Here is a 23,463-nt window from a genome sequence, read left to right on the forward strand (position 1 = left end):
GCCTCCCATTCGAAATCAGAAAAAATTTCGTTTGCGATGACATTTGACGTAGTCGGCAATTGATATTCAGGAACATCTGGAATCTTTGAAAAAGAAATAACTTCTCTTGGAAGTTGCAAATTTTTTTTTGCTGAATGACGGTTCTTTAGACAAGTACTGGATAAGAATGGGTCAGAAGAATCCATGGCTCTGTTAAAAACATCAGATATATTGTGTTCTCTCGAGTTTTTTCGTGCATGCTCAATGCGATCCTTTTTATAAAATTTGTTTCTCGCCTCAGAAGCACTTTCTCCAGCGCATCCAAGAGGCACGATTGAGGCTTGTACTATTTGTGGAGAATGTGCTAAAATTTTATGCAACGTAGCTGACATTGGGTACCATTCGTAATATTGAAAATATATTTCGGCAGTTCTATAACAAAAACTCTTCAAGTTTTCGACACTTAACTCAAAATTACAAGAAATTGCAATTAGTATGACTTGTAAGTGTTTTAAAAACTCGATTTTAACGTTTGTTATTGAAGCAAATAATTAATAAATAAATTAATTAATAAAGAAATAATAATGGACCAAGAAATTGGTATCGTGACCCTGTACGGACGATACTTCGGAAGCAAGTTTTCGTTGTATCCAACATGAGGGCGACCTCTTTTGTTTGCGACATCACTCTTAGAAATTTTAAATTCAGTCACATTTGATAGCCATAAACTTTCTTTGTTCTCAAATCTCTTCGCACATCTTTGGTTCTTGTTCCACTTTTGGGTAGCATTTGCACAAAAATTGTTAATTTTTATTTATTTTTTATTTTTACGCAATGTTAAAAGGAAAATATAAATAATTTAGAGCAGTTGGGCTGCAGTTGGCTGCAGTTGAAATTACAACCACATGAAAGTACACATCATTACCTTTCTCCACATATATATTGTTCAACAAATACGTCCCAATAAACAAAGTACTACTCCAAGAAACACGAGGTCAATAACCAAAACTCCACAGTAAATACGACACACTTTGATGCAACAAAAAATTTACAACAACAACATTTTTATGAAACTTATTAATAATATTTTCTTTAAATACCTGAATTAATATTTTCCATTTTATAAAAATTATATACAATTATAATATTTTGTTAAACAATGGGTTAAATGTTAGGCACTATAAAGGTGAATGTCAGAAAACAAAACAAACCAAAAAAAAACTACAACTTTGATAGCTTGGCTTTAAGACATGGGTTGCCACCTGACTCTAATTTTTGTATTTTTGGGTATTTCAAAATGTTTATTACAAAATGCCATTATCCTTTTTTTTGAAATAGTACACTTTAAAAATTGATTTTTTGCCTCAAAAACCATTCATTTGACCTATAGTGCAATGTTATGGCGTCTGTATTTTGAGATGCGCACCGAATAATTTTTATTGGCTGCCTTGAAAAAGGAAGGACTTCAACGGCGACTAGTGCATAGTGTTACCGGTCCAGTTGAAAGACGAAATCGCCGAAAAACGGCCACATTGAGGCCTATTTTGAAGAAAAGCACAAAACGTACTACAAAAATGATATCAAAAAGTTGGATAGTCGCTGTAATTAATGTATGGAGCTATGTTGAGTTGAATTCCGTATTATACATACTTTGTTCCCTAAGACACTTATTCACGAGATTTAGGCTGAAGACTAGATTATCTCAATAACGTATTGCAAAAATTTGAATATAAAAATGACGGCTAATCTCATCACCGAAAAGATTTGGGGCTAATCTACTCGAAATCTCTCTGTGCGTCATCTGTTCGTCAGCAGGGAAATTTATCACAGCTGATTTAGACATTACAAAGAGGAAAAAATGTAAAGAAACAAATAAATAAAAAGCAATGCTTTTTAATTCACTGCATAATCACTTCAAAATTGTGGTCTAGATTTGGTTATGTCGTAGAGTTGATCCTAATAGATAGATATCGCTTGGACAGATGTTCATAGTTTGTAGATCACCAGATCCTTTGAAATCGACGATGTTAACCGCCTTAACAAAACAAGCTCAAAATATTTTGTTAAGGCAGTTAACATCGATCCCAGCCACTTTGCTAGGTTTGCCTCCCGAGATATAAAAGTACATTGCGGAGGCATTATGGAATCAATGGGATTACATATTTAGAAGTAAAGGTGTTTGTTCGATTTATTTGACAACCTTAAAAATTGTATAATAACTTTTGAATATCTTCCATTCATACATAAATATTGTATCTCTGTATATCTAATAAACACACAACAATCTTATAACTTTTTCTTTACACAGAAAATAACATGATTGAGAATGTCAATACTACATCTGTATCGGTGCCAATGGCACGCTCACCAAACGATGATTTTGGCTGTATTACGTCTAGTAGAGATCACAACTCTTTTTCACCATCATCTAACTCCTCAACTGCTTCAGGAAACACCAGTGTACGCAGCAAGAGCTATAATAATGTCAATATTTTTAACTTTCAAACTACTAACGATGATAAAGATGCTTCAACATCAGTCTTGCCGGGAACCAGCCCCCTCGTCATGCCCTCAGTTGTATTTAAATGCAACAATTGTGATTTTTTTGCACATTCTAAAACAGAAATGGAACTGCACCTGAGTGCAGTACATCCTCTAACTGAGCCAGATTACATTAGCATCCCAACGAACTCTGCTGCCATAGAAGCATTTCAAGCGGCTGTAGCCGCAGCGACAGCAGCAGCTTCTGCGGTGACTACCACCCGTGCTCCTAGTAATAAATCTTACTCAGAAAATGATAATTTCGCAACTATTGTCAAAAGAGAGCGTCTCTGTACCCCAGAAAATGAGGAAAACGTAAAGTCCGCAGATGTACAAATTGCAATGTCGGTACAGGATGTGTCGACAGTTACACCGTGGCTCACATCGACAACGAATACAGTAAGTAATAACGAAACTTCAGCAGCTATGGTTCAACCCAAATCAATTCATAATGTGTTACGTGAGTTGGAAAAGACCGCTGAACAGGAAGAACAGCTAATTGAGGATACAAGTGGAGTCAACGCATTGGTTGAAAGTACCAAAAAAATTTCCAGAGAATCAGTCAATGTTCAGTGCCCCCTCTGTACAGATACATTTGATAGCAAACAGACATTGGAAATGCATTTGATGAATGTACATAGTGTGAATCGCGATGGTTTATCACGTCTCCTACAATTAGTAGACATTAGCGCTTGGGATTTAAATGGTAAAACCTCAGTAACGTTTACTGTAGCTAAAGAGTGTAAAGGCTCAAATATCGCCACCGAAACAACAACTGAGCAAACTATCACTGGTAATTTTAATATTAAAGCATCGACAGAATTGGACTTATCGCTAATGGAAGTTTCAAATGACACGCCTTTAAATCTCAATGTTTCACATACCTCGACTTACATGCATTCCATGGAATCGCTAAATAATAATAAATTATCATGTCAACAGTGTGGTTTAAAATTCAAGCATGAACTACAATTGTTGCAACATGCGCAAAAAATGCAACATTTCATAATCTTGCCAAATGGTGATCACCGTTGTTTAGCTGCTAGTCATCTTAGCCGACCGTGCCAATCGACATTTCCCACTCAAGCTGCAATGGTCATCCATTATAAAAATACTCACACTAGCTTGGTCATATCCGAGCGACATGTGTATAAATACCGATGTAAACATTGTTCACTTGCATTTAAAACCCAAGAAAAACTATCTACCCATTTGCTATATCACACTATGCGCGAAGCCACCAAATGCATGCTCTGCCAACGAAATTTTCGTACTACTCAAGCGCTACAAAAGCACATCGATCAAACACATCATAGTAGCGGCGATCAACATGTCGCCAGTAAAAGTCCATCGACAGCATTAAGCTGTAGCGGCCGTGGATCGCCAGCCTTACAGATGAGTCACGTCCAAAACAAAACCCAATTAAATGAAGTTATATCAGACAATGCAGCTAAAAACCAAGACATCAATGGTAAATGTATGATCTTGTATATTAAACTTATCTAACAGTATAAATACTTATTATTCGTATTAAATGACTCCTGTATTCGCCAATATTTTTTTTTCAAATACGTGAAGTAGGTTCTTATCTTCCTTCATTAAAAAGTACACTTTATCCATGAAACTTCTCATAACTTACTTTTTTAAATTAAATTCAAATTTCGCAGTTCGTGAATCGCCCCCAATGACACCGAAAGCAAATGAATCTCCCAACGTCGCGCCTTCTCCATTACCAGCTAACATATTGCAAGACCAGCAGCAACAACAACATGTTGCTGCTTTCACCGCTGCGTTATTAAATCAACCATTACAGCAACAACAGCATATGAGCGGCGATGAACTAACAGAGAGCGGTGGCCATCTGATGCAGCATTTACAATTGAAACCACGTAATTCCCTCTTAACACAAAAATATCTTCATCAGCAAAATCTTCAAAATCTTCAACAATTGCCACAATTGACTGCAGCAGCATCTACATCCGGCTTGCAATTGAATCCTGTCGAGATGTTTAATTTAATGCAGTTTCATCACATTATGTCAATGAACTTTATGAATCTTGCACCGCCTCTAATATTTGGGGTCGGCACTAATTCTGGATCTGCTGGCAATGTTAATTTGTTAACAACCACTCACACACCTAAAGTTACTCACAACACAAGTGCCAACGCTCTTCAATGTGGGAACGATATGTCGGTACCATGCACATCAGTGTCGCCACGAGCGGACCTAATAGGTACATTGCAGCAACATCCTCAGTCCCAATCGCAGCAATCTGCGCCAACAAATACCGTTCAGGTAAAAAGAATAGAATATAAAATCAATGACGATTTTTGTAAAAATGTTTTTTCTTATAATTTATCCTCTTAATATATAGCAAATAACAATTAGAATAATATACAAAACCTGATCGAAAATGTTTTGCAAAAAGAAAATAATAATTTCTTATTTAATTCCTTTACCTATTTTCCTTAAACATCGCTCCATCTTCAAGAGGAGCAAAATATGTACTCGTACATATCTGAATGCTAAAATTTGCTTACAATTTACGAGATTTAGTAAAAGAAATGATAGCTCAAAAAAAAAACACCCAAATATATATAATAAAAGGGGAAAGTAATGTAGTTAAAATTAATTTCGAAAATTCATAGTAATTGAGTATTGTAATACATTTGGAATAGATGATGTTTTTGGTAATATAAAAATGGTAAATATTTTACATAATAAAAAAATATATATAATTTAGTCAATTATTATCTAATTGATTTTATTAATATATTTCTTAAAATATTTGATTTTAGATTTATAAAGTCACTTGACGCAACAAGTGCCAAAATGATTTGCATAACATTTTTTTGTTTGAATTATTCAATTAATTCAAATATTATGACAGAAAATAGCAAAAAAGAAAAAACAACAAACACATGCGGGAGTTGTAGCACGTGAAAATTTTCATTAGCTCTGCTGTGCTACCGCTCCCAATTTTTTGCTACCGCTACGCCAGAACATAGCGCAGAATTTATTTTTTTGCTCCCGCTCCAGCTAAAGTTTTTTACCTAACAGAGTAGAGCAGAGTAGAGCTATTCTTTTACATTGTTATGCTAAGACTATGCTGTGGCTCCCGCAAAAGTGAGAGCGGTAACGATATCTTCTTCTTTACTGGCGTAGACACCGCTTACGCGATTATAGCCGAGGCAACAACAGCGCGCCAGTCGTTTCTTCTCTTCCCTACGTGGCGCCAAATGGATATTCCGAACGAGGCCAGGTCCTTCTCCACTTGGTCCTTCCACCGGAGTGGAGAGCTTCCTCTTCCTCTGCTTCCCGCGGCGGGTACTGCGTCGAATACTTTCAGAGCTGGAGTGTTTTCATCCATCCGGACAACATCACCTAGCCAGCGTAGCCGCTGTCTTTTAATTCGCTCAACTATGTCAACATCATCGTCGTATATATCGTACAGCTCATCGTTCCATCGAATGCGATATTCGCCGTGGCCAACGCGCAAAGGACCATAAATCTTTCGCAGAACTTTTTTTCTCGAAAACTCGCCACGTCGACTCATCGGTTGTTGTCATCGTCCAAGCCTCTGCACCATATAGCAGGACGGGAATTATGAGCGACTTATAGAGTTTGGTTTTTGTTCGTCGAGAGAGGACTTTACTTTTCAATTGCCTACTCAGTCCGAAGTAGCACCTGTTGGCAAGCGTAATCCTGCGTTGGATTTCCAGGCTGACATTGTTGGTGGTGTTTACGCTGGTTCCAAGATAGACGAAATTATCTACAACTTCAAAGTTATGACTGTCAAAAGTGACGTGAGAGCCGATTCGCGAGTGCGACGACTGTTTGTTTGATGACAGGAGATATTTCGTCTTGCCCTCGTTCACTGCCAGACCCATTTGCGTTGCTTCCTTGTTCAGTCTGGAGAAAGCAGAACTAACGGCGCGGGTGTTGAGACCGATGATATCAATATCATCGGCATACGCCAGCAGCTGTACACTCTTATAAAAGATTGTACCTGCTCGATTCAGTTCTGCAGCTTTAATAATTTTCTCCAGCAGCAGATTGAAAAGGTCGCACGATAGAGAGTCCCTTGTCTGAAACCTCGTTTGGTATCGAACGGCTCGGAGAGGTCCTTCCCGATCCTGACGGAGCTTTTCGTGTTGCTCAACGTCAGCTTACACAGCCGTATTAGTTTTCCGGGGATACAAAATTCAGACATCGCGGCATAAAGACAGCTACTTTTCGTGCTGTCGAAAGCAGCTTTGAAATCAACGAATAGGTGGTGAGTGTCGATTCTCCTTTCACGGGTCTTTTCCAAGATTTGGAGCATGGTGAATATCTGGTCGGTTGTTGATTTACCAGGTCTGAAGCCACACTGATAAGGTCCAATCAGTTTGTTGACGATGGGCTTTAATCTTTCACACAATACGCTCGATAGAACCTTTTACGCGATGTTGAGGAGGCTTATCCCACGGTAGTTGGCGCAGATTGTGGGGTCTCCTTTTTTATGGATTGGGCATAGCACACTTAAATTCCAATCGTTGGGCATGCTTTCATCCGACCATATTTTGCAAAGAAGCTGATGCATGCTCCTTATCAGTTCTTCGCCGCCGTGTTTGAATAGCTCGGCCGGCAATCCGTCGGCGCCTGCCGCTTTGTTGTTCTTCAGGCGGGCAACTGCTGTTCGAACTTCTTCATGGCCGGGTAATGGAACGTCTGCTCCATCGTCATCGATTGGGGAATCGGGTTCGCCTTCTCCTGGTGTTATGTGTTCACTGCCATTTAGCAGGCTGGAGAAGTGTTCCCTCCATAGTGTAAGTATGCTCTGGGCATCGGTGGCTAGATCACCTTTGGGGGTTCTACAGGAGTATGCTCCGGTCTTGAAACTTTCTGTAAGCCGCCGCATTTTTTTGTAGAACTTTCGAGCATTACCCCTGTCGGCCAGCTTATCAAGCTGTTCGTACTCACGCATTTTGGCCTCTTTCTTTTTCTGTCTGAAAATGCGTCTCGCTTCCCTCTTCAACTCTCGGTATCTATCCCATCCCGCATGTGTTGTGGTCGATCGTAACGTTGCGAGGTAGGCAGCCTGTTTTCTCTCCGCTGCGACACGGCACTCCTCGTCGTACCAGCTGTTCTTTTGCACTTTCCGAAAACCAATGGTTTCGGTTGCAGCTGTACGTAAGGAGTTTGAAATGCCGTCCCACAGTTCCCTTATACCGAGTTGTTGACGAGTGCTCTCAGAGAGCAGGAGTGCAAGCCGAGTGGAAAATCTTTCGGCTGTCTGATGTGATTGCAGCTTCTCGACGTCGAACCTTCCTTGTGTTTGTTGGCGTGCGTTTTTTGCTGCACAGAGGCGAGTGCGAATTTTGGCTGCAACAATATAGTGGTCCGAGTCGATGTTAGGACCTCGGAGCGCACGCACATCTAAAACACTGGAGATGTGTCTTCCGTCTATCACAACATGATCGATCTGGTTGGTGGTTTTTCGATCCGGAGACAGCCAGGTAGCTTGATGTATCTTCTTATGCTGGAATCTAGTAATACAGATAACCATATTTTGAGCCCCGGCGAAGTCGATCAGCCTCAACCCATTTGGGGATGTTTCCTCGTGGAGGCTGAATTTACCGACCGTAGTGCCAAAGATACCTTCTTTGCCCACCTTGGCGTTGAAGTCGCCAAGCACGATTTTGACATCGTGGCGGGGGCATCTCTCATAAGTGCGCTCCAAGCACTCATTAAAAGCATCTTTGGTCACATCGTCCTTCTCTTCCGTCGGGGCGTGGGCGCAAATCAGCGATATGTTGAAGAACCTCGCTTTGATGCGGATTGTGGCTAGACGTTCATTCTCCGGAATGAATGATAGTACTCGGCGACGGAGTCTCTCTCTACACCAAACTTGCGCTTCTTTATATAGCCACTGTAGTAAATGTCACAAGGACCTACTCGTCTCTGTCCTTGTCCCGTCCATCGCATTTCTTGGACGGCGGTGATGTCAGCCTTTATCTTTACGAGGACATCTACCAGCTGGGCAGCGGCACCTTCCCAATTAAAAGACCGGACATTCCAAATGCATGTCCTCAAATCATAGTCCTTATTTCGTTTGCCATGGTCGTCGTCAAAAGGGGGGTCTCTCATCCGAGGCTGTGTGAGCGGTAGCGATAGCATAGCAATAATTCTAAAAATTTTGCTGCTACGGAGTAGTAAATGAGAACCCTGGTTCTTACAAGAACTTGATTATGATCTAGCAGTTTGTATGGGAGCTATATGCTTTGAGGACAACGCGACACATCACACGCAAGAAGTTCCAGAAGCTTGGTACATATTTGACTACATACGACAGCACTCTCCTGAATCAAAGAGTTATCACCATATTATCTATGCTAAGCAGCGATTAAACCATATACATATATGAAAGGTAAATTTATGGTCCTAAATTTACTAGAAAAGAGGGCTGCCAGATCGGTGGATTTTTCCGGAGGTTTCGATCGTGTAACAGGTCATGCGGATCCATCTATCAGACTTTATGACGGACATTGAACGTCACAAAATCAATTTTTTTATTATTTGGTTTCTCTTTTCAACAAGCGAAGATAGAAAAACGCTCTCGCACTCTCTTGGTTCCTTCAAAAGTTCTGATTTCACGGTATGCCAATTTAATTTCTGTTTGAACATAAAATAATATAATATGACGTGTTAAAACAATATTTTACAGCTACATAGAAATCGAGGTTATTAGTATAAAGAACTAAAAGACAGTTTATAATTTTCTTATTTCAGATGGGAAGTAATCAGAAACGTGCACGGACGCGTATCACTGACGACCAGCTAAAAATCCTGCGAGCCCATTTTGATATTAATAATTCACCAAGCGAAGAAAGTATAATGGAAATGTCACAAAAATCGAATTTGCCAATGAAGGTATGACTTATTTCATAACTTTTGTGGTAAAGTCATGTTGTTTATTTCGAACTCACAGAAATCTCCTTAGAGCTCTAACTTGGTACGCACTCAGTATTATTTATTGAAAAAACGCTAAAATTACTTATATTAAAGCCTTGAGTATCCACTCTGTGTTGATGATTACAAAATAATTTGTGATCTCTATTCCCCAAAAATATAAACTTAGCCTTTTATGTCATACTTTTGAACCGATAGCTCTGAGGAATTTTATCTGTGGGATTTAATAGAAATAATCTATTGCAAGACGGAAGGAAATTAAACAAATTTGTTGCATCACTTAAAGGTCGTCAAGCATTGGTTTCGGAATACATTGTTTAAAGAACGTCAAAGAAACAAAGACTCCCCCTACAACTTTAATAATCCACCATCTACAACACTGAATTTAGAAGAATACGAACGCACTGGACACGCAAAAGTTATACCGCTGAACGAGGATTTACCTACGTCATCGGTAAGTTTTACTTTTATATATATGTATATATTAGTATATTCATATGTATGTAGTTGTTCAGAATATATTGAAGCCATATGCCGTTTTAAAACTAGTGTTTCTGTCAATTCGGTCTTATTACAGCATAACCCTATGCACCAACAACAAAAGCAAAATATGCATGTATCTAATTCCAAAAACAATTCAAAAGAAAAACTAACCCCTATGTCGGACATAAGTGGCGATTCCTCGTTATTAATTGAAATCAAAACTGAACCGTTCGATGATAATATTGAGCCACACATTACAACTCCAGGGAGTCCACATCGTCAAAATGAACAGCAGCAACCACAAGAACAAAGCCAACGAGAACAGCTTAAGAAAGACGAGAAAGATTTATTGAGCACGTCATCGACATTGCTGCTGAGTAAACGACAACAGTATTTATCCGCATTGCCAGCGACTAAACATCAACAACAACTTCTTGAAATGCCAGAGAACACAGCAGTGGAAACGGCTGCTGTTACGCCGTTGGAGCAGCATAATCACCAACAACAACATTTGTCTGGCCAATCAAATCAAAATATTCTCCAGCAACACTCTCAGCATATCAACCTATATAGTTATGAAACCAAATCAGAAAGCGGCAGTTCGGACATCCTCTCCAGACCTCAGTCACCAAACAACAGTTCTACAGTTGTAACCACACACTATGCCAGCATTAATGAGTTAATAAACCAACAATTGGATAATTTGCCGCTCGGCCAAAATAACAGCAATATAAATGCTGCCAACATGCACGGTAACAACATGGGTCCGCCGAAAAACTTTCAAACTAGCAAATCTTTCGATAAAAATTCCCCGTCTTCTCAGTTTGACACCAATTCAAATTCTTCGAATGCATCGTCCACATCTAGCGGAAAGCGCGCAAATCGCACACGCTTTACGGACTATCAAATTAAGGTACTACAGGAATTCTTTGAGAATAACTCCTATCCAAAGGATAGCGATTTGGAGTATTTAAGTAAGCTATTGTTGCTTTCTCCACGAGTTATTGTTGTTTGGTTTCAGGTAAGAAATTGTTCTGGCCTAAATTATAACTTACAATAAAAACATTAAGCGACTGTGAAATCATATAGTGCATAAACTCTAATCATAACAAGTGACTGCAGAGCGCATGTATCTAACAAATATTCTTATACAAGGTGTGTTCCAAAGTAAACTACTTCTTCTTAATTGGCGTAGACACCTCTTACGCGATTATAGCCGAGTTAACAACAGCGCGCCAGTCGTTTCTTCTTTTCGCTACGTGGAGCAAATTGGATATTCCAAGCGTTGCCAGGTGCTTCTCCACCCGGTCCTTCCAACGGAGTGGAGGTCTTCCTCTTCCTCTGCTTCCCCCGGCGGGTACAGCGTCGAATACTTTCAGAGGTGGATTGTTTTTGTTCATTCAGACAACATGACCTAGTCAGCGTAGCCGCTGTATTTTAATTCGCTGAACTATGTCAATGTCGTCATATATCTCATAGAGTTCATCGTTCCATCGAATACTATATTTGCCGTGGCCAACGCGCAAAGGACCATAAATCTTCCGCACAACCTTTCTCTCGAAAACTCGCAACGTCGACTCATCAGTTGTTAACTTCGTCCAAGCCTCTGCACCAGTTGGCAGGACGGAAATTATGAGTGATTTGTAGAGTTTGGTTTTTGTTTGTCGAGAGAGGACATTGCTTCTCAATTGCCTACTCAGTCCCAAGTAACATCTGTTGGCAAGAGTTATCCTGCGTTGGATTTCCAGGCTGACATTGTTGATGGTGTTTACGCTGGTTCCAAGATAGACGAAATTATCTACAGCTTCAAAGTTATGACTGTCAACAGTAACGTGAGTGCCAAGTCGCGAGTGCGACGACTGTTTGTTTGATGACAGGAGATATTTCGTCTTGCCCTCGTTCACTGCCAGACCAATTTGCTTTGCTTCCTTGTCCAGTCTGGAGAAAGCAGAACTAACGTCACGGGTGTTGAGGCCGATGGTATCAATATCATCGGCATACGCCAGCAACTGTACACTCCTATAGAAGACGGTACCTTCTCTATTTAGTTTTGCAGCTCGAACTATTTTCTCCAGCAGTAGATTGAAGAAGTCGCATGAGAGGGAATCGCCTTGTCTGAAACCTCGTTTGGTATCGAACGGCTCGGAGAGGTCCTTCCAGATTCTGACGGAGCTTTTGGTGTTGCTCAACGTCAGCTTACACAGCCGTATTAGTTTTGCGGGGATACCAAATTTAGGCATCGCGGCATATAGACAGGTCCTTTTCGTGATGTCGAAAGCAGCTTTGAAATCGACGAAGAGGTGGTGTGCGTCGATTCTCCTTTCACGGGTGTTTTCCAAGACTTGGCGCATGGTGAATATCTGGTCGGTTGTTGATTTGCTAGGTCTAAAGACGCACTGATAAGGTCCAATCAGTTTGTTGACAGTAGGCTTTAATCTTTCACACAATACGCTCGATAGAACCTTATACGCGATGTTGAGGAGACTTATCCCACATAGTTGGCGCAGATTGTGGGGTCTCCCTTTTTTTTGGATTGGGCATAGCACACTTAAATTCCTATCGTTAGGCATGCTTTTGTCCGACCATGTTTTACAAAGAAGCTGATGCACGCTCCTTTTCAGTTTTTCGCCGCCGTGTTTGAATAGCTCGGCCGGCAATCCGTCGGCTCCCGCCACTTTGTTGTTCTTCAGGTGGGTAACTGCTATTCGAACTTCTTCATGGTCGGGCAATGGAACGTCTGCTTCATCGCCATCGATTGGGGAATCGGGTTCGCCCTCTCCTGGCGTTGTGCGTTCACTGCCGTCCAGCAGGCTGGAGAAGTGTTCCCTCCATAATTTAAGTATGCTCTGGGCATCGGTGGCTAGATCACCTTTAGGAGTTCTACAAGAGTATGCTTCGGTCTTGAAACCTTCTGTAAGCCGCCGCATTTTTTCGTAGAATTTTCGAGCATTACCCCTGCTGGCCAGCTTATCAAGCTCTTCGTACTTATGCATTTCGGCCTCTTTCTTTTTTTCTGCAAATGCGCCTTGCTTCCCTCTTCAACTCTCGGTATCTATCCCATCCCATCAATTAAGGGACCGTACATTCCGCCGCATTTTTTCGTAGAATTTTCGAGCATTACCCCTGCTGGCCAGCTTATCAAGCTCTTCGTACTTATGCATTTCGGCCTCTTTCTTTTTTTCTGCAAATGCGCCTTGCTTCCCTCTTCAACTCTCGGTATCTATCCCATCCCATCAATTAAGGGACCGTACATTCCAGGTGCATGCCTTCAATTCGTAGTCTTTATTTGCCATGGTCGTCATTAAAAGGGGGGTCTCTTCCGAGGCTGATTTAAACTTTTAATTGGGGGTATTTTTTACGTGGCGGGTCCCAAACTCAGCGCACAACCCTATGTAGAGGGTATTTCGCCTTCTCATTTAGCTCGCCTTCAAACGGATGTTCTTAGGCTTCTCAAAGGATACTTGGTCAACGACCGGAAGTCGTGAGCTGCTTGAGTCATATGTAAAAAAATCGTTTCTGGCGATCAGAGAACTTTCCTCACTTGCCGGAACTTCTACACATGGCTCCATCCTCCCGAAGTAAACAGGACTTAAAAAAAAGCAGAGAAAATGGTTTTTTCGACAAAATCAATTTATTCAAAATGGTCTTCTTCTGCTTCAATACAGCTTTTTGCACGGTCCAACAAGTGTTTTAGCTCATTGACCGGTATGACCACCAGTATGCCGGTGCAAGCCTTTGGAATGGCCTCTTCGTCTGCATAACGCTTTCCTTTCATGGGCAAATCCATTTTTCCGAAAAGGAAGAAGTCGCACGGTGACATGTCAAGTGAACACGGGGAGTGTTAATGGTTAAAATGTGAAATTTTGGTCAAATAATCGTCTTTCGAATGTTAGTTTCTGAGCAATTTTTGGTCGTCAGTCAATTTGTGTGGAACAAACCGTGCACACATCTTTTGTAAGCCCAAATGTTTTGGAGATGTTCAATTCCATTTCCATGAATTTCAATAAAGATTTCAGCTGATTTTTGATGAAGTCGCACACAGTTTCGATGGAATATCCGGTGATCGCGGATTTTGATTGGCCCACTTGTTGATCGTCATTTATGTCCTCACGACCACTTTGAAAACGTTGAAACCACTCGTGCACTCTGCTACTGGATAGGCAATCATCGCCATAAACTTGTTTCATCAACTGAAAGGTTTCGATAAAAGGTTTTCCAATTTTAAAACAAAATTTAATGTTGGCTCTTTTTTCGAAGCTCAATTGATAAAGATAGCAGATTTTAACGCACCAGTCGACATATAAATGGTGCCACCTGAGGGCGCTAGAGTAAAAAAGTTTAAATTTGGAACGTACCTTGTATGTTTTCTCTGCACCTAATGTTAGCAAACGCTAACAGCACATTGTTTGTGCGCATTTCTCAATTCTAAACTTAGTCCTACCATGAATTCTGTTACAAGTTGAGGCTTTTATTAAAATGAAGCAATACTTCCTTTCATAAAGTTAATATTGTTATAATGCATATATTAGATGAGCGATGTACAACATTTTTTTTTAAATGGTCACTTTTTGTCTCACACAAGCCATCGAACGATTCGGCAATTGTTCAATAGCAGCACATACGGTTTCTATTGACGACGCTGTTCTAACCAAATATTTTTCAAGACTCTCCATATTTTTGTGGGGTATTCGACAGGCAAGGTTCTCCAACTCTGATCACTAACTGTAGTCTCATCGACTCAAATCTGGACTTTCAGACAGTTTTTAAGCCATTGCTGGATGGACTTTCCCTTGGGAGCTGGAGCAAAATCTTCCTGGAAGATACAATGTTATCTATCGAGGAGAGTATCGTCTAATTGCTTTATTACACCTTCTAAAATATCCGCATTTGTCCCAGTTTTAAACATTTTCTCACAGAAGTGAAGAGTTTTAATGCTTATACAGTAGACTCCCCATCAAATTATAACGGCAGAAGCGGATGGACCTTTTTAGTGTCTTTAGAAGTTTTTGTATAGATTTTGTTACTTTGCATATTATAATGATATATAATAAAATTGTTATTGTTGCATTTGTTATCGCTGAATTCATTGTAGCCTTTGTAACAGAATTTATGACATACTAAAAGTAAGTAAATGTATGCATGATGTACTACTTGTATATATACAATAGCTTGTGCTGTTGGTTGCTACTCAACAAGTCGGGTTTTTTCTTGGATGCACCATGTGAAACCTGTGAGACTTCAAGGTGAATCTCTTGGATTTTTATAGCGTTTTTGTTTTAAAAGGCAAATAATTTTTTCACTGTATTATAATAAATAATAATTAATGTATAACATAGCCACAGCAAGGCTAGCATTCTCTTCTTAAGAAGCATTCATTTTTGTTCCTTAAATCATTAATTGAAAATTATAATATTTACCAACCTTTAACTTTGGCCTTTTGAGTCAATTATAGGTATTTTTTTCTGATGTAATCTAGAAAATATGACATGACCAAAATTACTAATTATTTTATAATGAAAGTAACAAACCAAAATTTAAATCTGGACATCTAAGATCCACTTATACCTTTTTAAACATACGCCTATCCATATATTTTCTTTTAATTATTCTTATTTTTTAGAATGCTCGCCAAAAACAGCGGAAGATTTATGAAAATCAACCAAATAACTCACTTTACGAAACTGAAGAGAAAAAACATAATATTAACTACGCCTGCAAAAAGTGTAATATGACATTTCAGCGCTATTACGAGTTGATACGCCACCAGAAAAATCATTGCTTTAAAGAAGAAAATAACAAAAAGTCGGCCAAGGCACAAATAGCCGCAGCACAGATCGCACAAAATCTCAGCTCAGAAGACTCCAATTCCTCGATGGATATAAATAATAGCAGTGCGTATCAATTACATCATCAACATATTTCTAGTGCTGGAGCAACAGCGGCGTTGTCAAGTACTGCCAACGTTTCCAGCACATCACCCAGCAGCGCAGCTCCTGACCTTACATCGCCACAGCTTTTATTTGGTAAATCGTCAATGTCAATGACTGATTTTAGTCCATCCACTACACCCACTCCGCCACAAATACAACGAGAGCGTAGCGATAGCAGTGAATTGCTTCCGCAAGGTCCAGTGCACAAGTCAAAATTCGAATGTGACAAATGCAAATTACAATTCAGTTACTACGAACATTTCCGCGAGCATCAGTTATTACATCTAATGAATCCTAGCTTATTTACCACACAAATCACAAACATACCAGAGGCTTATGGTTCATTTGGCAACATATTGCAAAGTTTACAGCAGGTTGCAGCTGCCAGTGCCACGCATGAGCATCAATTCCTAGAACAGCCAGACCAACCACCCGCAAAAAAACGTAAGTGTTCTGAAACATCTTCAACAACAGATGAAGTGCCAGCAATTTGTGCCTCTGGTGATGGTGAAATCAGCAGCTCTGCCTCATTTTCAAAAAGTAAAAGATACGATTTTTTATATCAATATTTTATGCAAAACGAAAACAACAATGAATTGAAGCAACAATTTCAAGCACAACACAAAAAATCACATGAATCAGAAATCGAAATGGAATATTTAGCAAACTTTTACCATCAAAGTGAGTTACGAAAGCGTAGTAATTATGATTTCTTGTATCAATATTATCAAAAAAATGAACACATAAAGCAAATGAGTGCTTTGCCCTCCCAAGCGAGATTTTTCGGTAGTGAGAACAAGCCAAATATAGATGTTCTACTACAGTACTATCAACTGAATGAATCAAAAAAGTTTTTTCAGTTAAATGCCTCGAATCAACAAATAAATGACCACCCGACAGCGTCGCCAATATCGACATCACAATACCAACATGTAAATAATCCGATACCAATATCGACTAGTGACCATACAACCACACCTAGAATTGATCGGTATGATATAACCGATATGAGTTCGTTGAAAAACTCTTTGGATGTCCTTAATAGTACTATTAATTTTCCAGATTACGATAATGACAACAACGACCACGAAACAAGTAGTAATGGTTGTGGTATGGATGTTGACGACGCTGAAATTCATACTGATACCGATGATCATATTAATGACAATAACCAAAAATCGAATGAAAACTATGGTCACAAAAGCCAAATAAATGTAATGAAAAGCAGTAACGATACTGATAACAAGGGTTATGATCAAGTGGCTAATAAATTAGCGGGAATGGATCAAATTAATAAACTAGCTACTAACCTGCAATCTCCATCTTCTTATGGCAATGATAAACATAAGCCCAAGAATTTAAGTAAATCTCTGGCCAGATATGTAAAAAATCAAAAAGATAATCTGGCAAAGTGTAAAGCAAATCATGTCAATCAAAAATCCGAATCCAAAGAAAAAAGTAAACAACAGCAGCATTATAGCGATTTACTCCAAATACAAAATGAAACCAACGGTCTTGGAAATAATGAATTAACCCTACAAACAATGGATAAGAGACACTTGCCAGAGACTCCAATATCATCACCGAATTCCACTACAAATTCAAATAATAAACCTACCGTTGGATCATCGAACACAACAGCAAACACAGTCACTGGTATTACTGAAAAACAACAAAGCAAACGTTTACGCACTACAATACTGCCAGAGCAATTAAATTTTCTATATGAATGTTATCAAAACGATTCGAACCCAAGTAGAAAAATGCTTGAGGAGATCGCAAAAAAAATTAATCTTAAAAAACGGGTTGTACAAGTAAGTGTGCTTTTAAAATTCCAAAACGAGACATCGCATTAATAAGTCCAACATTGCAACGATGAAACACATTTTTTATAAATTTCGAATAGTCTAGGAGAATATGATAAAAACTGTTTTATATTAACAGAAATCTGCTCAAACGTCTGCAGAAATGTTCGAAAATATATACATGTGTGTTCACTTTTAAGTTCACACGATGTTTCGCTCATGTATTTGTTATTTGTGTCATTCACGTTCTCTAAAGGGAACAAACAAAAATTTTGCGTCGTGTGCGTTGTGCATGCAAAAGTATGGTTTTCCATTTTTACACTGATCAGAGTATATTAAGTTTACCACGAAGTTTCTAACACTCAAAAGGAACGTCAGAAACCCTAAAAAATATACGAGTATATATAAATAAACCGTCTGTTTGTCTATATATAATCGAATTAATCCCACAGTTCTTGAGATATCAATCTGAATCTTTGAACTCGTGCTTTTCTCTGCAAAAGAAGATATCTTCACGAAAGATGGCATGGACGGTTTTTCAAGACAACAGCACAATATCGAAATACATTCTCCAGATCCGACAACTGTAGCATATCGCTATCATACAAATAGAAGAATCATAATAATTTGGAAGACTCTTTTATTTGCAAAACAACGCTACAATCTCTGAATAAATTAAGACTACAGAGAAGATAAATTTTATTTCAATACACAAAAAACACAAAAATAAATGAGGATGTGGGAAAAAAAATGTTCACTAATAGTAATTCGGTCTTATGGCCAGCCCCGTGGAAAAAAAAATCTAAACGACTAATTCCCTTTTTTTGTTTTTTTTTTTTTTTTGTGGGTGAGGGGGTGGAAAATGCCTTCCGCATCATCGGTGCTGTCGTCACAGCAGCGGTATGTGCCACTTGCAGGTCACTAAAAACCCACCCCTTTAAGGAACCGTCGCCCACCCCGGAACCGCTTTTGCATTACTTCAGGGTGGCGTTCCATTTTTCTCATTGAGAGATTTACATCTGCGCACCTGCGTCCAGGTCCCGCTTTTTGCTGCGTAGCAAGAGTGCAGCGAATTTCTTGATAATCCCCCAGTTTGCTTCACTCTCCAACATGACGCTGACTACATTGTCCGCGTTTATTGGGCCAACCAGGTTCTCTACGGCGATGCGTTCTCTTTGACAGTGCACACATTCGAAGAATGTGTGTTCAGCGTCGTCTTCTGTCGCGTCGTTGTATGGGCATGACGGCTCTTCGACTTTTCCCATTCTGTGGAGGTACTTTTTGAAGTACCCGTGCTCGGATAACAGCTGGGTTGTGTAAAAATCTACCTCTCCGAATTTTCGCCCTGTCCATGAGTCTAGATCTTTTATAAGCCTGGCCGTCCATCTGCCGCGACTTTCGGTGTCCCATCTCTGTTGCCATGTTATTATTGTTTCTTTCTTTATTTGTTTTATTGCTCTCTTGTTGTTATCGGATGACTGCTTTAGCTCCCACAGATTTTTTCTTTCGTATGCTAGAAGGTCAATTGGGGCATTTCCGCTTATAACTAAAATTGCCTCGCCGGACACTGTTCGGTAGGCTGATGCAACTCTGAGGGCTGCAGTGCGGTGCACTCTGGCCGCTACCTTACGCCGGTTTTCCTTTTTGAACGTATCTGCCCATATCTCAGCTCCGTATAATAAAACGCTGATTGTTGTCGACATTAGGAGTTTTCTTTTTTCTTGGCTAGGGCCTCCTATGTTGGCCATTAGTCGGCTCAGTTGAGAAGTGATCTTCGCTGCCTTTCCTGCGGCGTGCTGGATTTGTACCCAGAAGGTTAGTCTGGGGTCCAGCCTTACGCCCAGGTAGTTAACTGCTTTTTTTGTCCTAAGAGTATCCGTAGTCGTGTGCATGCTTATCTCGAGAGGTATGTGCTTGTTTGTTAGCAGCAGTAGCTCTGTTTTCTCCGTAGCGAGCTGGAGGCTGTGTGAGTCGAGCCATGCTTGCGTCCGTATCATGACCTGGTTCAGCTTTCCTCGCGCTTTTCCGTATCCCTTGCTGTGATTACTGCTGCGATGTCGTCCGCGTAGCCTATTAAATATGAGTCATCTGACATTTCTAGTTTTAATATAGCGTCATAGCTGATGTTCCACAAGTCTGGTCCGAGGATGGATCCTTGTGCTGCTCCTGACGTAACCGCTATCTGTCGTGACCCTTCTTTAGTTACGTACAGCAGTTTCCTGTTGCTAAGGTAGCTCCGCACCACGGCCCTGAGGTAGTCGGGTACTTTAAAGCTTTTCTCGAGAGCGAAAGCTTTTCTAATTCCCTTTTTAACTGGCATAAATCTAATATATATCTAACATATGTATTTATATCATAAGCATTGTATGAGAATGTTCTCTTGAACATAGTGAGTTTAAAAAGATATCCTTATCTAACACGCACTAACGATGTTTAGTTCTAGGTTTTCCTGAATTACTCAAATAACTCTGACAAATCCTTGCATAAAGGTATGTTTGTTTCTTACTTCTGGATTAATATCTTCTTTTTTAATGGCGTAGACACCGCTTACGCGGTTATAGCCGAGTTACCAAAACCGCGCCAATCGTTTCTTCTCTTTGCAATTCGGCGCCATTTCAAAACACCAAGTGCAGCCCGGTCCTTATCCACCTATTTTCTCCAACGCAGTGGAGGTCTTCCTCTACCTCCCCCAGCGCGTACTGCGTCGAGTACTTTCAGAACTGGAGTGTTTTCATCCATACGGACGACACGTCTTTTAATTCGCTGAACTATGTCAATGTCGTCATATTACTCGTATCGCTCATCGTTCACGAACGAGACATTACCGTTGCCAATGCGCAAAGGACCGTGAATCTTCAACAGAACCTTTCTCTCGAAAAGTCGTAACGTCGACTCATCAAATGTTGTCATCGTCCATTCCTCTGCACCATTTAGCAATAATGAGTGACTTATAGTATTTGGTCTTTGTTCGTCGAGATTGGACTTTACTTCTCAATTGCCTACTATGTCCGAAGTAGTACCTGTTGACAGGACTAGTTCTGCTTTGGATTTCGATGCTGACATTGTTGTTGGTGATAATACAGGTTCAAAGACAGACGAAATTACCTACGACTTCGAAGTTATGACTATCAACAGTGACGTGGGAGCCAAGTCGCGAGTTCGGCGACTGTTTGTTTGATGACAGGAGCTATTTCGCTTTGCCAGACCAGACTACCAGACTCATTTGTTTTGCTTCCTTATGTAGTCTGGAATAAGCAGAGCTTACGCCGTGGATGATATCAATATCATCAGTATACGCCAGCAGCTGTACAATCTAGTACTTGCTCGAATAAGCTCTGCAGCTCAAACTAGTTTCTCCATATATACTAGTCTGAAACCTCGTCTGATCGTTTTCGATCGGCTCGGAGAGGTCTTTCCCGATCCTGACGGAGCTTTAGGTGTTGCTCAACGTAATACGGCGCGGATAAACAATTCAGACATACCAGCCAAAGAGGTGGTGTGTTTCGATCCTCTTTTCACAGGTCTTTTTCAAGATTAGGCGCATTGTGAATATCTGATGAGTTGTTTATTTACCACGCCTAAACCACACTGATAAGGTTCTATCAGTTTGTTGACGGTGGGCGCAGGTTGTGGGGTCTTCCTTTTTGTAGATTGGGCAGAGCACACTTAAATTCCAATCGATGGGCATGCTTTCGTCCGATCTTATTCTACAAAGAAGCTGATACACGCTCATTATCAGTTCTTTGTCGCCCTATATGAATAGGTCGGCCGGAAATTCATTTGTCCCCCCGCTTTGTAGTTATTCAGACGGGTAATTGTTATTCGAACTTCTTCATGGTCGGGCAACGTTTGCTTCAACGTCGACGATTGGTGAAATGTGTTCGACATATTATGGTGTTATGCTTTCACTGCCATTCAGCAGGCTGGAGAAGAATTCCCTCTATAATTTTAGTATGATCTGAGCATCGGTTACTAGACCACCTCTGCGGATTCTACAAGAGAATGCTCCGGTCTTAAAACCTTCTGTAAGCCGCCGCATTTTTTCGTAGAATTTTCGAGTCTTTCCCCTGTCAACCAGCTTTTCAAGCTCTTCATACTCACGCATTTTGCCCTCTCTCGTTTTCTGTCTACAAATGCTTCTCACTTCCCTCTTCAACTCTCAATATCTATCCCATGTAGGCTGACTTTATCTCCGTAGTACCAAATATACCTTCATTGCCCACTCTGGTGTTAAAGTCGGCATGTACGATTTAGACATCGTGGCGGGGGTAGTTCTCATAGGTACATTCCAAGCGCTCATTGAAAGCATCCCTGGTCACATCGCCCTTCTCTTTAGTCGGGGCATGGGCGCAAATCAGCGATATGTTGAAGAATTTCGCTTTGATGCGGATTATGGCTAGACGTTAATCTACCGGGGTGAATACCATTACTCAGCGACGGAGTCTCTCTTCACCACGAATCCCACACCAAATTTGCGCTCCTTTATATGGCCACTGTAGTAAATGCCACAAGGACCTACTCGTCTCTGCCCTTGTCCGGTCCATCGCATTTCTTGGACGGCGCTGATGTCAGACTTTACTCTAACGAGGACACCAACTAGTTTGGCAGTGGCACCTTCCCAGTTAAGGGACCGGACATTCCAGTTGCATGCCCTCAAGTCATAATCCTTAACACGCCACGGACTCGTAATCAAAAAAGGGGTCACGTATCCGAGGCGGTTGTTTCCTTTTCATTGATAGTGTTGAAGTTAAAGGAATTGGACTTTAGATCAAACAAAACCTTTGTTTTGTTTTTTCAGTCGAAGTTTCTGAAATTTGCCGACCTCGAGAGTGAAGATTTAACAAATAAATTATTTAATTGAAAAAATTGAATTTAGTTATTGCTAACAAAAGGATGAATAATTATTAAAATTTACATTAGTTTTGATTTATATAACGATGATAAAAATGTTTGTGCCAAAAGTTATGAAAAAAATTTTCGCGATCACTTTAATACATTGGAACTAACCGCAAGTGAGACGACGTATGTATATTGTATAAACTTTTCTTGTTCTAAACCTTTCCCTCGGTTCCTAAATTCTAATTTTACTATCTGCAAATTTTACCTTGTCCAGTTTCGGAGTTTTTCTCCACGAGCTCAAGAAATTTCTATGTATTTCTACAAAATAACTGACTAAAATGGTTTAAAATTATATATGAAGTAGTTTATTTACCCATTTTCACTTTATGTCAATATTTTTTCTAAATAAACGCAATGTTCCCTCACAAACGCTTGGTAGCAGTTGTGCGTCTCCAATATTCTAGTCAACCGCAATGGAACAGAGTTGAAAATCATAATACCAAGAATGATAGTATATAACATTACGGCTAGAATTTACCTTTATTTTCGGTTAGTCTGTGACAAATGTTACATAAACAATCACCCTATGCCGTCATCTTGTGAGGTAAAATAAACTTAGTTATTAGTTTTTGCTTAACAACTTTAAGTGAAATGAATATAATAATGATGCGTGAAAATATTTAAGTAATTCTCAAAAAAATATAATTATTTATTCCCTTCTAGTATTACTATTAAATTCTCATCCATACATTTGAGATCAACTTATTCAAACCAAAATATAAATATATCAATTTCGATGGCTGCCTTTATACCAGAAATATCGGTCTATATGCATGTTTTATTGAAATTAAATTGGCGTATTTTCCTGATAGTAGTGTAGTCTGGTGATAGTAATGATTCAATACTTTACCAGCTCTCAAATACCTAATATAAT

At 39.8% G+C, this 23,463-nt stretch overlaps 1 protein-coding gene across 18 annotated transcripts in view; it reads left to right on the plus strand.

Moving 5' to 3' along the window:
* LOC105225707 (zinc finger protein 2) overlaps positions 1-23,463 on the plus strand; it is a 315,040-nt gene that overhangs the window by 230,182 nt on the left and 61,395 nt on the right. For 12 of the 18 annotated variants that reach the window (XR_007423203.1, XM_049459972.1, XM_049459961.1 and 9 more), the window contains 6 exons: positions 2,288-3,997; positions 4,188-4,816; positions 9,293-9,433; positions 9,759-9,926; positions 10,050-10,976; positions 15,576-17,699. Coding sequence is in view for 15 of the 18 variants with exons in the window: in XM_049459972.1 (XP_049315929.1) it covers positions 2,288-3,997; positions 4,188-4,816; positions 9,293-9,433; positions 9,759-9,926; positions 10,050-10,976; positions 15,576-17,699 (5,699 nt within the window). In the remaining 3 variants the exon portion in view is untranslated. Of the gene's footprint in view, positions 1-2,287; positions 3,998-4,187; positions 4,817-9,292; positions 9,434-9,758; positions 9,927-10,049; positions 10,977-15,575; positions 17,700-23,463 lie in introns of those variants that run through there. The other 6 variants (XR_007423204.1, XM_049459974.1, XR_007423205.1 and 3 more) reach the window with 4 other exon arrangements.

The sequence above is a fragment of the Bactrocera dorsalis genome, chromosome 6 (assembly GCF_023373825.1).
Source record: "Bactrocera dorsalis isolate Fly_Bdor chromosome 6, ASM2337382v1, whole genome shotgun sequence".
Lineage (NCBI taxonomy): Eukaryota > Metazoa > Arthropoda > Insecta > Diptera > Tephritidae > Bactrocera > Bactrocera dorsalis.